Source organism: Acipenser ruthenus, chromosome 17 (assembly GCF_902713425.1).
Source record: "Acipenser ruthenus chromosome 17, fAciRut3.2 maternal haplotype, whole genome shotgun sequence".
Lineage (NCBI taxonomy): Eukaryota > Metazoa > Chordata > Actinopteri > Acipenseriformes > Acipenseridae > Acipenser > Acipenser ruthenus.
The window spans coordinates 15,740,758-15,757,948 of record NC_081205.1 but is presented as its reverse complement, the minus strand read 5'-3'; the positions used below and the strand labels follow the sequence as shown (position 1 = coordinate 15,757,948).

Sequence of the window (17,191 nt, the reverse complement as noted above, 5' to 3'; positions counted from 1 at the left end):
GGAGGTGGGGTCGAGGGTAAGTTTTTTGTGGAGGGGAGTGATAGAGGCTTTTTTGAAGGCAGAGGGAAAGATACCAGAAGCTAGAGAGGTGTTGAGGAGGGAGGAGATGAAGGGGAGTAGAGCAGGAGCAGCAGCTTGAAAGAGGTGAGTGGGGAGGGGGTCCAAGGCACACGTGGTGGGTTTGTGACCCTGGAGCAGGGAGGAGAGGTCAGAGTCTGAGAGGGGCAAGAAGGTGGAGAAGGAGGGTGAGTTAGTAGGGGTTGCAGTGGGTGTAGGAGTTGGAGCGGGAGGGGGTGCGGGGGAGGGAGAGGTGTTAAAGAGTTTGCGGATATCTGAGATTTTAGAAGAGAAGAAGGAGGCAAAGTCATCAGGGGAGATAGAGGAGGGAGGGGGGGAGGGTTTAGGAGGGAGGAGAAGGTAGAGAATAGTGCTGTCTATGCTGTCTCTGCCTGCGTTCAGAGCAATATAATGGCTTTTATTGCTTTTTGAAAAATGAACGAATATCCGAATGATTATTTAAATTATGAGCAAATATCCGAACATGAAAATCCTGTGTTCGTCCCAGCACTACTATAAGGTATATAAACCTATTTCACAATCTCAGTCCTGCTGTGCTTTTGAATTACCAGCTCACTCCCCAACCACCACCACCTCACTCCCCAACCACCACCACCGCCTCACTCCCAAACCACCACCACCATCTCACTCCCCAACCACCACCACCGCCTCACTCCCAAACCACCACCACCATCTCACTCCCCAACCACTACCACCTCAGTGTTTTTGGAAATCTGTAAGATTTTGTATTATAATAAAGGTGATTATATAACACAAGATTATCCTGACTGAAAGCATGATACAAGTTTGGGGAAGATCAAGGCAGTTACCGTGCTCAGCATGTTGAGTGACAGACAGACAATCAGACCCAACAAGTTGAGAGAATACGTTTCAAAACAGGGTACCCACACTACCTTTTGAGATGGATGTCATTGTATGTTTGTACCTGAAAGATATGTACAGTAACAACCTTAAACATTTTCTGATGTTCAGAATCAAAACGAAGGTAGAATATGTCAGGTTTTCATTGACACACATATAAGCACAGACTATCTGCACATCAATAATAGTATAATGTTTAAAGGAGGGACTGCCAAAGCATTAACATATAAGTTGTCATTGAGATCCCTGCATATTCCAAATTGAAGTAAAAAATACAAGGAAAGATCTTCAGCAAGAGAAAAAAGGAAGCTGTGATTATATTACTGTGTTAATAACATGCAAGACCATCTGAATGTTACAGAATGAGAAACAAACAAGTCTAATACAGATGTCTAATACAGTGCAAGAACTGAGTCGGGAACTTGAAACGCAATTCTTCTTTGTTTCAAAAGACAGAGACTTGTTAAGTACTTGCACTGAAGTCTTTACATGTGCTCCTAAATGAGGAGAGCTATACAAATGTGCCCAGCAGCAGAACAGACTCCACTTGGAAGCTGATTTTACTGCTTGTGGGCTGTAATAGTTATAGAATGTGTTCTGCCATTCTGTTAGTTTCCAGTGTGCCTTCTTCGAGGAGGTTGAGTGTTGAATAGTTCTCAGTGTGCATTGTAATTACTTTCATTGTCAACTAAAATACACTCCCAATTTCTTGTTGGATTTGGCATTGCCTTAGTGTGGGCCATGTTCTCCTGGTACACCCTGTTGTGGGGCATGTTCTCCTGGTACACCCTGGTGTGGGGCATGCTCTCCTAGTACACCCTGGTGTGGGCCATGTTCTCCTGGTACACCCTGGTGTGGGGCATGCTCTCCTGGTACACCCTGGTGTGGGGCATGCTCTCCTGGTACGCCCTGGTGTGGGGCATGCTCTCCTGGTACGCCCTGGTGTGGGGCATGTTCTCCTGGTACGCCCTGGTGTGGGGCATGTTCTCCTGGTACACCCTGGTGTGGGGCATGTTCTCCTGGTACACCCTGGTGTGGGCCATGTTCTCCTGGTACACCCTGGTGTGGGGCATGCTCTCCTGGTACGCCCTGGTGTGGGGCATGCTCTCCTGGTACGCCCTGGTGTGGGGCATGTTCTCCTGGTACACCCTGGTGTGGGGCATGTTCTCCTGGTACACCCTGGTGTGTTTCTCTCCTGGTACACCCTGGTGTGGGGCATGTTCTCTTGGTACACCCTGGTGTGGGGCATGTTCTCCTGGTACACCCTGGTGTGTTTCTGTCCTGGTACACCCTGGTGTGTTTCTCTCCTGGTACACCCTGGTGTGGGGCATGTTCTCCTGGTACACCCTGGTGTTGTCCTCTCCTGGTACACCCTGCTGTGGGGCATGTTGTATATACATATATATAGAAAAATTCATGGGAAAGAAAAAAAAATATTCAAGTACAAGAAAATGCTTAAAAAAAAAACTGAGCGATTGTGACAGAGATCGAATGACTCTTGGTGTTAGATCTCCCTCTCGACCTGTGAGGGCACGGTGCAAGAGGAACAGAGTACCCTTAATTAAATGGCACGACAATTTATTCCGTAGGGTAGGTGGAAGTCGGTCATTTAGGAAGGGGGCGGAGCTACGGCACCCAAGCTCATTGACCCGGACGGTAAGCGGCGTGGCATCCGAGGACTGGAGGAGCGAATGCGCTCGTTAACCTCGGGGTCATGGGCGAGGGTATAAATAGGGGGCATGGCTTGAGTGATCTGTTCCTTTGTAGATGGTTAAGCAAATAAACCTAGAAGGAGCCCGTGAACTTGAAAATAAGAAACCGTGAGTGTTCGCTGTATTCGTCTGTCTTGTAACACTGTCTGTTTTGTGTTGTTTGTCGTTTAAGAGTACTAGCACAATCCGGAGCTGTAGCCGTCGGCCAGCATTAACCCGGACTTCAGCACTCACTTCTTTCACTTCAGGACTGTCTTTTCACCACGAGCACCTAATTCACGCACTGTAGAAACTGTGTCTGTGTTTGTGTTTTGTGTGGGTGAGGAAAAACTGGACTTTTTGGTTGCGGGTCAAACCCGTAGGATCTGTATAAATGGAGTGATACACGCCGCTGTACCACTTCCAACAGTATTATTATTTACAGGTTGTTGCCATAAGGCTCTGGACATTATAAACATTAATAAACACCCTTGCACCTGTACCATACGTTTCTGTGTGATTATTCCGCTCTGCACTGCACTCACCTGCACGTAGTTACCACTTTGCCACAGCGATATAGAAATTAAATACAAATGTAAGGAACTAGAGAAATCATTAATCCTGTTGTTTACAGTTACAGTGAAACCTCATTTAAATGCTCCTCTGTAGAAAGCGACCCTGTAATTAAGACCATATTCATACAGTCCCAATTAGATTGGAACATTAACAGACCACCAGTTTCAGGGCCCACCCACTATTAGGGCCATATTTTGTTGGTCCCTTGACTTGCTGGCCTTAACCCTTTAAGGACCAACCGTTTGTCAGTGGGATGCTCCACCAGGATGAGTTTTTCAGTGGGATGCTCCCCCAGGACCAGAGTTTTTGTGACTGTATTTGACTCTCTTTCTATAATTTTTTGCACAAAATAAAATGAAATGCAACATATACAACAAAATTAAACAAAATGCAAATATAAAACAAAATAAAACGAAATGCAATGAAATAAAAACGAAAAATCATTATAAAGCTACCATAGAATGACATTTTTAAATTGGGAGGTTTATACAAAAATACTTGCAAAACCCCAAGCTTGCTGTCTGCTGGAGCCTGCTTCAGTGCAATGGGATTCAAATACAGTTCCTATCAGTTTTGTAATGGGCCGATTGTTGTATGTGCAATTTATTAAATATTCATTTTTATTTTATATTGTATTTTTTTGAGGGCATGGGCAGTATTTAAAAAGAGTGAGGGACTGTACGTTAAATCATTTTTCTGTGCGAGATCCGTTTATGTCAAAATGTAAAAAAAAGTTTAATAAAAAATATGTATGTAGAAACATGATGTATAAACATGTAGAAACATGATGTATACTATACTATTATTGATATACATCTATTTGAGTTGTCTGTATTACTGTGTATCTGTAATAAAATGAAATTTCTAAAAAATAAAACAAAATCAAATTAAATTTGTGAAAAATAAAACAAAGATTATAAAAATAATTTCACAGGCTCTAATTATAAAGTACTTCAGACACCATACAAACTTTTCACTTTTTTTTTCAACATGATTTTTTTATTATGTATTCTGCGTAGAGATACGTGTATAAACATGTGTTATTCTGTGACCTGAGGGACCTTACAATACTTCCTGAAAGTTTTGTTGAACAATATTGATGTTTGGGCAAACAAGACATTGTTTCATCTGAGTGATTCTAATGACATCATACACGTTTATTCTCAGGGTCTTTATAAGCAATAATGGACACTACTCTCGATTATTTTCTCAAAATAAATATTTATAAATAAAATAATAGTTTTTCAATAAGAGAAAAAAACTGATACATTTAAAACATGAAACATGATCTGCTTATATCCACTCGTTTCTTGATATTTATAAATGTTGTAAAAACATATATATTTAAACACAGGAGACAGAATAAATGTTCTACTATAACTGTAAATCAAGTACATCGGATTTACAGTGTTCTCCGGTTTTTTGTGTCATGATTTGTTTATGCATGCTGCTGTAAAATGTCTCCACCCTTTAAAAATGAAATGCCCGTCTCAGCGATGTCACACGAAAAACAAACAAATCAAGCAGTGAAGTTCAATCCCTCCCCTATCCAATGATATGTGTTAACAAGCTGTACTGAAAGTACGGTGGTCCAGTAAGTCAAAGAAACTAAGTTTTTATCATGTTTACCCGATCACGGGCCCAGAATGACACTTCACTATGTTCGTGTTTACACGACCACGGTCCTTAAAGAGCTAATAGACGCATTTCATTGTAATTCTAACAAATAAACTACACTTTACTAGTTAGCACTCTTCTGTTTTAAACCAAGCCCTTGAAGGAATTACAGCCTTATTATGTAGAGTTGGGTGTGCAGTATTCCTTATATTACCTCCCATGGGAGATGCCTATCCAGAGAATTTTGGAAGAGGTATATCAAACATACATTCTTACATGTATGTAAAGAACGGCTTACACAATTGTTTAGACCTTCTTATTGGGAGTATCACAGCCTGGGGGGTGAGTATCAGAGCCTGGGGGTTGAGTAGCAGACCCTGGGGGTTGAGTAGCACAGCCTGGGGGTTGAGTATCACAGCCTGGGGGTTGAGTTTCCCAGCCTGGGGTTTGAGTTTCAGTGTCAGTGGGGTTTCACTTCCTCCTTACAGACTGGCTGCTTTGCCCAGGCTAGAGATCAAACATGCGTAGATGCTGGTCTCAGTTGATCACATGTGTTAGTGTGACCTTCCCCGGCTCCTTGTTGTAAAATATATTTAAGTTACCTAGAAACCACGAATGAGTCTTTTTCATGAGAACTGAGAATCAATGAATGCAAAGTTGTTTATTTAGTTTATCTAAATATTTAACCAAACAATGACTCCTGAGATTAATGTTGTTATTGTCTAATGTCTCTTATGTGCAATTGCATTGTGTCAGGAAGGTCAATATTTTTTTTGGCTTGACTGCTCACACTTGGTTTGCACAACAATATCAACTCTAAATATACAGTACCGACACAAACTATAGGAATAACAAATTATTTACAGAACAACTATCAGATCTAAAAAACAGATTTTAATGAGCAGGCTGTCCCACAAGCGCAGCTGTTTCACACTCAAAAATAGGCTTCTGGATAAGGATTGCTCAGGACATTCGGGAAAGGGTTTTTGGGTAACACTAGAAACAGATGCTCCACCCAGTCATTCAACATTGTCATTAAATACATCATATGTTGGATAGCAGTGCACTTGTGGGAGGGATTGCTCATTGAAATCTTAAACACATTTTTAAATAGGTGACAATTATCTATTCATGGATACCTAGATATTTAGTGAGCGAGCAGTGTAAGTGAGGTGATCAGGCAACAAACCTCATCCCAGCTTTCTTAGAAAAAGGTGAACATTTTAGGATACCATTTTAATTGTGAGAGGTCTTGCTCATTAAAATCTTTTGCATATTTCTAAAGAGGAGAGGAGACAGTTATCTATTCAGGGATACCGAGATATTAGTAATGGGGTCTGAGTGGGATAAATACAATCCACACCCCAGTGGTTCTGTAAATCCTTTGTTCAGTCTTCCTCATTCCATTAAAACCATGTCATGTGACATTTCAAGTCTGCTTCACCGCTACTCTCTCTCTATATAATCAGGAGTGTGCATATCTGTAGTGAAAACGGAAGTAAGCCCATTGCATTGTACAGTACAGTATGTCTGCAAATCGTAGCACTGCCAAAGGAATATAACTTGAACCCTTGAGTTTGACTCTGACTGTCAAGATATCGAAATGATGATAAGCAGCAGAGATAGAACATTGTTAATTTATTAATCTCCTACTATTCTGTACATTGCAAAAAAAGATTTATATTTCAGATATTTTTTTAAAGTCAAGGTTATTTGCTAGAAGAGGCACTTATAGTTTTACACTGTTAATCCGTGGTTAATTGTACGACAACATACTGTATTGTAGCCAGTAGTTCTGAGTTGTGCTTTACGTAGCCAATAAAATAAATGTATGGCCCTTGTGATGGGGTGCCAGCTCGCCCCTATAAATATGTGTTTGTTGTTATTGTTTGTTTTACTGTTTTCATTATGTTTTTGTGATTCTTGGTTTGTTTTGGATTGGCAGGGAGGGGGTTAAATTCCTCCCTGCAAAATACATGTGAGAATGTGGCTGGAGCCTTAAGTGTTTAATTGTTAATTATTAGTTAATTGGGCTCCAGCCACAGACTATAAAAGGGCAGCTGAAACCCTTTGTTAGAGAGAGGAGTTTTTGGGTGAGTTTTGTTTGTTGGTGTGCTGTGCTGTGCTGTTTAATTTTGGAAAAAGAAACTGTAGTGAAGGCTAATGCCCAGCCTACATTTCTGTATTTTGTTTGAACCTTTTTGTTGGCCCTTGTGCCTGTTTATTTGATTATTTTTGTTTAATAAAGATCATTATTTTGCCCCTTCCACTGTCTCTGAGCCTCAAACCTCTGTCATCCTGCCACAGCCCTCTAAAGGGTTTTAGTGGATTTCGTGGCCGTCAAAGTTGCCCACCCTTGATATATATATATATAGAGAGAGAAAGCAGGTGGGACTGGCAGGGTTAAAATGTTATAATGTTACATGACTCGAATGGGCAACTAAGATTTTCTGGACCAGCTAAAAGCAGGTAAAGGCTGGTTTAGAGAAAGCATCACTAACTCAATATGGGTATAAACAGAACCCAGAAGCACAGACTGCAAACCCTTACGATGGACATTTCAAGTGACTCAATAATGTTGTTGCTGAATGTTTTTAGGACCATTACTACAATTCCACATGGAATGGGACTAATACAATAATGTGATGAGGGTAAAAGATCATTCCGTGCCCTGTCTAATCACCTAAAAGAAAAGATTTAATCCCCCCATACTTTTTCATTACAAAGTACAACTGTAACAGAGGTAGGTAATTGAATTGAATGTATTTCTGAGAGCTATCTGCTGTGCGTGACTTTCACTTAATTACCTTAAGTGCTCCAGGCCCTGGATCTGACATTGATCTGCAATTAGGAGCTTTTCGTCAGATTGTTTGGTTTAATCTGCGCTCTTTACATTGTCGATATTTCAATATATACGGTGCGCCGTAAAGTAGTTTTGATTGTGCTAATCAAATAAGGAAACAGTATGCCTACTGCTAGGGGAATTGACTGGTTTGTTCATTGATCCTGTCATTTCATTCTTTGTGTGTTTGTAAAATGTGAAAGTGGTACCAGTCTCGACAGTCACCATAGCAGAGATCCCGTGTTGGGTTGTAAAATGAAGAATCCCCTCCAGTCTTTCTCTGTTGGCAGTGAATGGGTATTATATACAGCACTGTGTTTGGTGACTCATAGAAAAAAGGAAAAGGAAAATGTGTTATGTCTGGATCTCAACATTTCAAATCTGAGATAATTCATCTTGTGATCTCAACATAACTTTTTGATTAGTTTTTCACCCTGTTCTTAATAAGCCACCAAACTTGTGAGACAATCTTTTGCATGTTGAGGGGGCCAGTATCTTTTCAGTGGTACCAAGATCTTTAACAAGAAGCAGAGAATGAGGGAAACAGGCCAACCCTTTATTGAAAGCAGTATAGCATACATTTAAAATGCTTTGTCAATTGTTAAACCCCACACCAAATAATAACCCCTAATAAAACGTAAATACACCGCTCTCACTTTCTGTCAGTTAACACACACACCAGAACTGTGATACAAGTTGAATTATTAATCCATCCGGCATGCCATGTGCCACTTTTCCATGTACCCTTCCATCTATGTGCATATAGTGCATGTATGTTGTGGTAACTCACTTTATCATATTAGCTCTGTTTTTCTATTTACAACCATGGCTGGTGATATAATGTTATTGACCTACTTGTCTTAATTAAAAAGCACAGCATTTCCCTGGAGAATTAACTAGAACTGAAAAGCCCATCTTTGTTCTTCTTTCCCCAGGTGGATAAAGTGTGTGGCCAGCCAGCCGAGAGAGTGGTGCACCCCTCCCCAGAGACTATGCCCCCTCCTGGGTCTACTCCTGCACCCAAGCCCCCGATTGAGGCCCAGCTTGGCAGGCTTTCCAAGAAAAGAAGGTAAGAGAAGGAGAACACAACTCAACTCTTTGGCATCAGGTTTTTTTCCTATTATTTCTGACCCATACTGCCCTGGACTCGGTCTGAGTAGCTCTCTGCTTTACAATAACCAGGCATTATTTCACATTTTACTTCATGTAGCCATTCCCATTACAACCCCCCCTGGCTTTTGTTCACAGATCTAGTGCATTTAACAGAGTGCTGTTAGCTTTATTAACATTACTACTTGTTCCCTTTTTAATATATTTGGTCCTATTTTTTCCAAATAATTACCACTAAAAACAATTAAAATCTGTTCATAATAACATTATTGACTGGTTTCAAAGACCCCATTAGCACTAATCTCTGACTACCTTACTGTACCTACAGTAACATTGTATAACCCAAGATTAGTGCTTAACGTGTCTTGTGAAACCAGCTCCCATTGTATCAATGTAATGCCATACATGACTCATTCTAAGTGTATAGAATATAGAATATACTGTATACTATACTACAGTATATATTCTATGCTAAGTTTCTCAGTGGGTATTTTGAGATACTGGCTTCTCATTCCGTACACAATTTTATTCTATGATTATATAAACCCTGCCTTCTATGTGTCAATGACCTTGACATTGATTTCTGACTCGATCTGACTTATTAGGGTTGTGAATGAAAGTAAAAGCACAGTGAGATATTGTCTTCATATTTGGAACTCTATCCTGTGAGTCTATCATAGCTCCAGTTTGACACAGAGTCTTTACTTTGGGACACAGCTATAATTCTCTCGATTTAAATGTAACAGTTTTTGTTTTTCTACTTACTATGGTGTTTCCCTCAATATCATATCACTCAATTAATATCTGCTGTGTACTATTATACAGAGACCTTATTCAGCTGTCACTACATGGCAGCACACAGCGCCATGCTCTGCTGTGGCAGACAAGTTTCTTCCACATATTATAACAGCAGCGGTGTGGAGTAGTGGTTAGGGCTCTGCGCTCTTGACCGGAGGGTCATGGGTTCAATCCCTGGTAGGGGACACTGCTGCTGTACCCTTGAGCAAGGTACTTTACCTAGATTGCTCCAGTAAAAACCCAACTGTATAAATGGGTAATTGTATGTAAAAAATAACGTGATATCTTGTAACAATTGTAAGTCGCCCTGGATAAGGGCGTCTGCTAAGAAATAAATAATAATAATAATAACAAATCGTGAAGACACATTCCAGAGCATCTTATTGTGTTGCAAGTACATATTAACCCTGTACATGTTAGTGTATTATAAATCAGCTTCACTTCGCACTCCTCTTATATCACGTAACAAGTCAGTCTCTACCAAGCTAATTCATATTTATTTTAGAGCATGGCCATTACAAGGTCACCTTTTATTTTTCGCTGTGTTTTTTCAGTATTTTGTTTGGCACTTTTTTTTACCTCATTTTGTTTTTATACTGTTCCTACACTGTGTGTTTGTATTGCCTGCTCACCCAGCTACCACTCGTGGTACTGCCCTGGGTATTACACTAAGTGTGAAAACTGTAAATAAATCTGTGTGCCTTGGCTGGTGTTTTCAAAGAAAACATCTGTGTCCTGTGAGCTCACTGAACCACCCACAGCATCCCTGTTACATGGTTCATTCAGCAGTATGTATAAAAAACTCTTTCTCTGGGAGAGTTCTTGTGATTCCTCTGCCCAGGTCCCTGTGTGTTTCAACAGCATGTATAAAAAGCTCTTTCTCTGGGAGAGATCTTGTGATTCCTCTGCTGAGATCCTTGTGTGTATGACAGTATGTATAAAAAACTCTTTCTCTGGGAGAGATCTTGTGATTCCTCTGCTGAGATCCCTATGTGTTTCAACAGTATGTATAAAAAGCTCTTTCTTCTGGGAGAGGTCTTGTAATTCCTCTGCCCAGCTCCTTGTGTGTATGACAGAATGCCTCTTTATCTGCATGTGCATGTTGATTTCGAGTAATGTTTTTTTTTCTTTTTCCCTCTTGTCTTGCTCTTTTCTTCTCTTCTTCCCAATCCCTCCCGCTCCTCTCCCGCTTGCCTCGACTCCCTCTCTCTCCCTGACGTTTGACGTTTGGTCCTAGCTCGCTTCCTCTCAAATCCTCCAAGAATGATAAACCCAGAAGTCTGAAAAAGATATCTCGGTAAGCATGACCTCGGGTGAAGCCACTGTCCTCCAGCCAGCAATGTAGGCTCTTTTTGTGTTTGTTTTTTCCTCCTTTGTTTAGTGGCCACTCTTTTGCTTGTTACAGAGATTGCAGCTGATGAAATAAGTTCTTACCTGTTGTGCATTACTAGATATGGGCAGCTTTGAGAGAAACAGGTTATAGCAAACATGTATTGTACTTTCATTTCCCTTTCAAACCTTTCACACCCGCACATTTGAGACCTGAATAACGATGTGACCCTTTCAAACCCACACATTTGAGACCTACATAGTGATGTGACCCTTTCAAACCTGCACATTTGAGACCTGCATAGCGATGTGACCCTTTCAAACCCACACATTTGAGAACTGCATAGTGATGTGACCCTTTCAAACCCGCACATTTGAGACCTGCATAGCGATGTGACCCTTTCAAACCCACACATTTGAGACCTACATAGTGATGTGACCCTTTCAAACCTGCACATTTGAGACCTGCATAGCGATGTGACCCTTTCAAACCCACACATTTGAGACCTGCATAGTGATGTGACCCTTTCAAACCCACACATTTGAGACCTGCATAGCGATGTGACCCTTTCAAACCCACACATTTGAGACCTGCATAGTGATGTGACCCTTTCAAACCCACACATTTGAGACCTGCATAGCGATGTGACCCTTTTCAAACCCTCACATTTGAGACCTGCATAGTGATGTGACCCTTTCAAACCTGCACATTTGAGACCTGCATAGCGATGTGACCCTTTCAAACCCACACATTTGAGAACTGCATAGTGATGTGACCCTTTCAAACCCACACATTTGAGACCTGCATAGCGATGTGACCCTTTTCAAACCCTCACATTTGAGACCTGCATAGCGATGTGACCCTTTCAAACCTGCACATTTGAGACCTGCATAGCGATGTGACCCTTTCAAACCTGCACATTTGAGACCTGCATAGTGATGTGACCCTTTCAAACCCACACATTTGAGACCTGCATAGCGATGTGACCCTTTTCAAACCCTCACATTTGAGACCTGCATAGCGATGCGACCCTTTCAAACCCACACATTTGAGACCTGCATAGCGATGTGACCCTTTCAAACCCTCACATTTGAGACCTGCATAGCGATGTGACCCTTTTCAAACCCTCACATTTGAGACCTGCATAGCGATGCGACCCTTTCAAACCTGCACATTTGAGACCTGCATAGTGGACGGAAGTGCTCTACAGGGTATATGGAATTGTTTTTTTTTTAGCTGAAACCTCTAACTGTTGACAACTAGCTACTACACTAACATGTCAACACACCTTGTTCATGGTCTGGTAAAGCTTGGTTAATAATCTAATAGACAAAAGAAAAGGTTAAGCATATATCCAGATCCCCCTTGTAAATGTCAGTACAGGAACATCTTTAAAAGTGCCTTCAAACACAGCCCATGTTCTTTAAACCTGGAGTTGATAAGAAGAAGGGGATCTTTTTTAGTGTACAGTATGAGTCGTTCCATTGGGAGCTCACTGGGTTCAAATCCTGGCTGTACTGAGTCGTTGATTTTGTCTGATTCCTTTAGAGAGATGTTTTCTACGGTTAGTTCACCTCTCTATACCACAAACATGATCACATTTGTTAAAAAATTAAGCAAATGCATAAAACTTCAAAAAGTGACATTTAAATTGTAATAAACCGACCATGCTGAGTTGTCAGTGTTTCTTTTGGTTTCATCCAAACTTGCACTGACTAATTTGGATGATGGTAAAATAGTGTAAGATTAGGTCAAACTGAAGCCTTTGTGAGTTTGTGGAGAGGTACAGTATGCCTGTTTTGAAAGCCTGTGTTTAATTGTTTTGTGGCAGGGACTTTGTGAGCTACATGCAACGCTACAAGACCTTCTACTCTGCGTTGGCTGAGCTCCTGTGTGAGGGAGAGCTGGTGCGAGACAGCTCTACCTGCTGGAGTGGAGAGGACGTGGTGGAGAGGTGAGCACAGGGGCCTTTTTACTGGGCTAGGAGGGAATGGCGCCGTCCTTCCCCTTATATGTGAGTTTGGAATCACCAATGATGGAAGCATGTTAAGTTTAGAGTTGAAACATTATCCAAATGATATAAATTTAGTCTTAATGCTATCAGGAATAATGATTTGAAATACAGTGTCAGTGTTTCTACAGTAGTATCTACAGCTGTGGCCAGGCGTCTTGCATCACCCTATAGATTTTGCTTTGTAGTTTTCCTATACTTAACGAAAAACTAACAACATTTTGAAATCTAACATGAAATATTGTGCTACTATTATGGCTTCTGGTAGATGTTTGCGGTATCATTTTGTAGTTTCTTTGATTTTTTAATGATGCCCCAATCCTAACATTCTAGGTGATGCAAAACTGTTGACCATAGCTGTATACAGTGTCAGGTTATTTATTTAATATTCAATATTTATTCATCCAGTCTAATCCATATACACATGTAGTCTTATACACTCATTTATGTGAAACTTTATTTAGAGAACCACTTGTGTTGAAACTTGGTAAGGACACTCTGTAGTATTTTTCACTCAATTTGAGCTGCTCACTCTCTTCTCGCCCAAAGTGCACACGATGACATCTCTTATACAACAAGAGAAACTGTGTGGGAATGTTGATTATGCAAACACAATGGTAACCAATGGCAACATGTGACCACAAAGTGATACTATTTATCTCCAAAAAACAAATAAAGAAAAAAAATAGGTTTATTAGACAAAATATTTATCTGCGACCCAGTACTTTGTTCAACTGAAGTTTGTTTATTTCCATTTTTTGAGAATGTTAAACTTGTTTATGTGCAATGACAACAGAAAGTACAGGCCTCAAAGAATGCCTTGGTGGTGAGAGCTCAGCCTCCCTGCTGCTGCTGCGGTCCACTTCATTTCTGTGCTTCCTTCTAACTCTCTCGCCGCTTCTGTGCCATGGCCTCCTAAACCCAGATTTACTGGACATCTCAGGCACCCTCCATTTAGATAAACCAGAACTCAGCTGTTATTACTGTAGCGCTGGCAACAGGCAGGCAAACATCATGAGAGCTTCCCTCTCACAGCTCAGAGAGAGAGAGAGAGAGAGAGACTGAGAGAGATAGAGATAGAGAGAGAGAGACAGAGAGAGACAGAGAGAGAGAGACATAGACAGAGAGAGATAGACAGTAACAGAGAGAGAGAGAAGCTCAATGCTGGTGTGTGACCCACTCTGCACTCAGAGAAGTAGTCTTCACTGGGGATTCTGGAGGGAGCGATGTATTGGCCTTGGCGCTCGCATGTGTTAGGGAGGCAAAACTGGAAGGGACTGTTTCTCCTCATTGTGCTACAGTGGACCCTACCGGCCAGACGCCCAATGAAATCAGGCAGACACCTGCAGAGGCTGGTAGCTTGCTGACATCCGCTCTCAAGTTCCTGGGTGTAGAATAGATTAATTATAATTATAAAATGGCTTGGATAAATTAAGTGTTGTGATTGGCTGAACAATATCACATGACCGTGCGGTAATAATTGTCTCATTTCATGGCTATGACATCATCGACCTACTCACTTACCTGATCTATTAATATTACTACGCCTTAATAATAATAATTAAACATGAATGACTTTCGAAAGGTAAATAAAAAAAGTAAAAAATATATATGATACAATGAAACAGTCCTTAGGAACTATTTTTTCTCAGTGGAGGATACATAATAAATTTATTTTTTCCTTAAAAAAGCTAGTTTGTGTAATTATTATTATTTCTTACATACATATACAGGAGCAATATTCAAGATGTACAAAACTATTTAACAGAATGGTGTAGCAACTCACCAGAACGGGAAACACCAAATTGCTCAGCAATTTGTGTCTGATTCAGGTTTTTTTTACAGAGCTCGAACAATTTCCAACTTTGTGTAGCAAGTGAAACAGTTTTGCCGTTTGTTTACATGCCATTCTGTAGTGATGAGCTGCACTCGTGGAAATCACAATAATATACATGACCGCGGTCCTGGAAAGATTAAATAAACCAATCAGTTCCTCAAGACACTCTTGCAATGACAAGTCCGTTTTGAAATGATTGAATAAACCATTTGAATTTAAGTTTGATGATGATGATGAGTTATCCGGTTAAAAAACAGCACTGTATCAGCTGTGAATGAATCGCTATCGGTACCAAAAAGGTGTTCTTTTAAGTGAAGTTCCTGTACCTTTAGGCGGAGCATTACAATGGGGGAAAATCAGTTTCACCACAAGGTTGTTCTCTTAGTCGAAGTGTACTCTTAGGAGGTGTTCCTATACGCGGAGACTGCTGTACTAAAATTAACATGACATTCTGGGATATCTGTCTGCATCTGTCTGCCACACTTACATGCTTTGCATGTATCTGGATAATCACTTCTTAAATTGGGAGGAAACTTGGTAGGAGTATTCGGTTGTGCTATTCTGTACACACTGTTGATATACTGCACATCATGGTCATCATCTTGTTCATCACACTGATAGCTCTAATTGTGCATGACTGACAGGCTTCTTCTCTGCTCAAGCCACACTGCTACACCTTTATGTTCAGCAAAAGTGTTGCTTGATGCTTGGTATGTGTTTTCATTAGTGTTCCTCAGTTTGTTTACATCAGACTTGAATCAAGCGCTTCTTCTGAGCACAACAAACTGGGATGAGAGCGTTCCCAGCTGTCTACTGGCACCAGTCTGTGAGCTCTCTTTTACTGGGCCCATATAATTCAACAACCCCCCAAAAAGATGTTGCAACCCTTCCAAGAAAATTTTCTCACACTTCTTTTGTTTTAACAATGATTCTATACCCATGGAATACTTCATAAGAAGAGAACACTTAAGCTGTTTATAAAGCACACATTGTCCTGCTTGTTATGAAATCCCAAGCGATGGTGTCATGTTTTCATACTGTCCGCATGTCGCACTTTACATTTTTAATATATCTGCGAAACCGCTTATCCAGTTGTGATGAAGCTTGCTATTATTAAGCATTAGTTAAGATTGTGGAGTTATACGGAGGTGTCTCTGTCTGTGCATCTGTCTGTTTGTCACATCTACATTTCTCTCTGTTGAGAACACAAGATGTTATTCCACATACTGTAAATCAGTTATAATATTATCCCTGTGACAGGATGCCTGAGGGGGTGACGTCATAGACCAGGAGGTTGACAGACTCAGTACTGCGGGTTGAAGCGCTGGGCGCGCATTTATTAAACAAAAATAAATGAAACAAACAAAAACACTTTTTCAAAACGAAAAGGCACGATGGCAAAACAAATAGACAGATACAAAACCCTGAACCAAACAAGCATGGTGCTGGTGTAAAGCCAGCACGAGAAGCAATTGTTTATTCTTCTCTTGCTTTCGTCTTTTTTTCGATTTGTTACTCACATGACAAGTTCGCTCAGCAGAGGTGGTTTTATTTTTTGCTTGTTGCGATATTTTATTTTACATTTGTATGGAAAACTGTAGCGAGTGTATTTCTGGTCCTAGCGCATGCTCTTGGACCAAGTGATCAGTTATTTATTTATTTCTTAGCAGACGCCCTTATTACAAACCAGCAGAGAAGATTTCATTAAATGAGATGATGTTGCCTCTGTAGATTTACATTAACTATAGTAGATATTGTGTATCCACTAGCCATATAATGGTACCCATTCATTGGTATTTATTTATTTGAAGTTGTATGTTCTTTTCTTTAGTAAAAAAATGGTTTGTTTAAAAAAAAAGTTTTTTTGTACAGCTATTTTATTTAAGAAAATATTAAAGAAATAACTTTTTTCTAACAAGCTAAGGAAATGAGTGGAAGAAAGTTGTTTTTAGTAGTTATTTTATTCATGAAGATGTAAAAGAATTGACATTTTTCATGTATTTTTTGTAATAAGTTTAGACCATTAATAAATAAAGTGGTGGAAACTTAATGTTCTCATGCATGAGTTATTTGAGTTTGTATTGACGCTCCTTTAAAGTCAAGATGCTCTATTTTTACAGGATTTCAGTCTGGTTCAAAATTAAATTAAACCAATGTAATGGACCCTATGGGTCAATTGCAGCTGGTGTATATCAAACCTGGATCAATCATATTTATAATTACAGTTGCAGCAGGGCTAGTCTTTGCCACCACCATCTCTGTTTAATCATTTTAACGGTGGACATAGCTGGCAGAGCAACAGCAAAAGGAGTCTTCCAAAACGAACAGTTCTGGAAGGGGATTTCTTATGCAGAAATCCATCTCAGCAAGAAACTGAGGCATTTTTACAAATCGACAAATTTTTAACATGTTTACTTGATAAGAACATAAGAAAGTTTAC

General features: G+C 40.3%; 1 protein-coding gene across 2 annotated transcripts in view; it reads left to right on the top strand.

The window, feature by feature from the left end:
• Positions 1-17,191, top strand: part of gpc5b (glypican 5b) — a 395,161-nt gene that overhangs the window by 155,057 nt on the left and 222,913 nt on the right. Inside the window, exons 4-6 of one of the 2 annotated variants that reach the window (XM_034039535.3) lie at positions 8,601-8,734; positions 10,811-10,870; positions 12,735-12,857. In XM_034039535.3, the coding sequence (XP_033895426.3) occupies positions 8,601-8,734; positions 10,811-10,870; positions 12,735-12,857 (317 nt within the window). The remainder of the gene's footprint in view (positions 1-8,600; positions 8,735-10,810; positions 10,871-12,734; positions 12,858-17,191) is intronic. The other variant, XM_058990024.1, reaches the window with a different exon arrangement.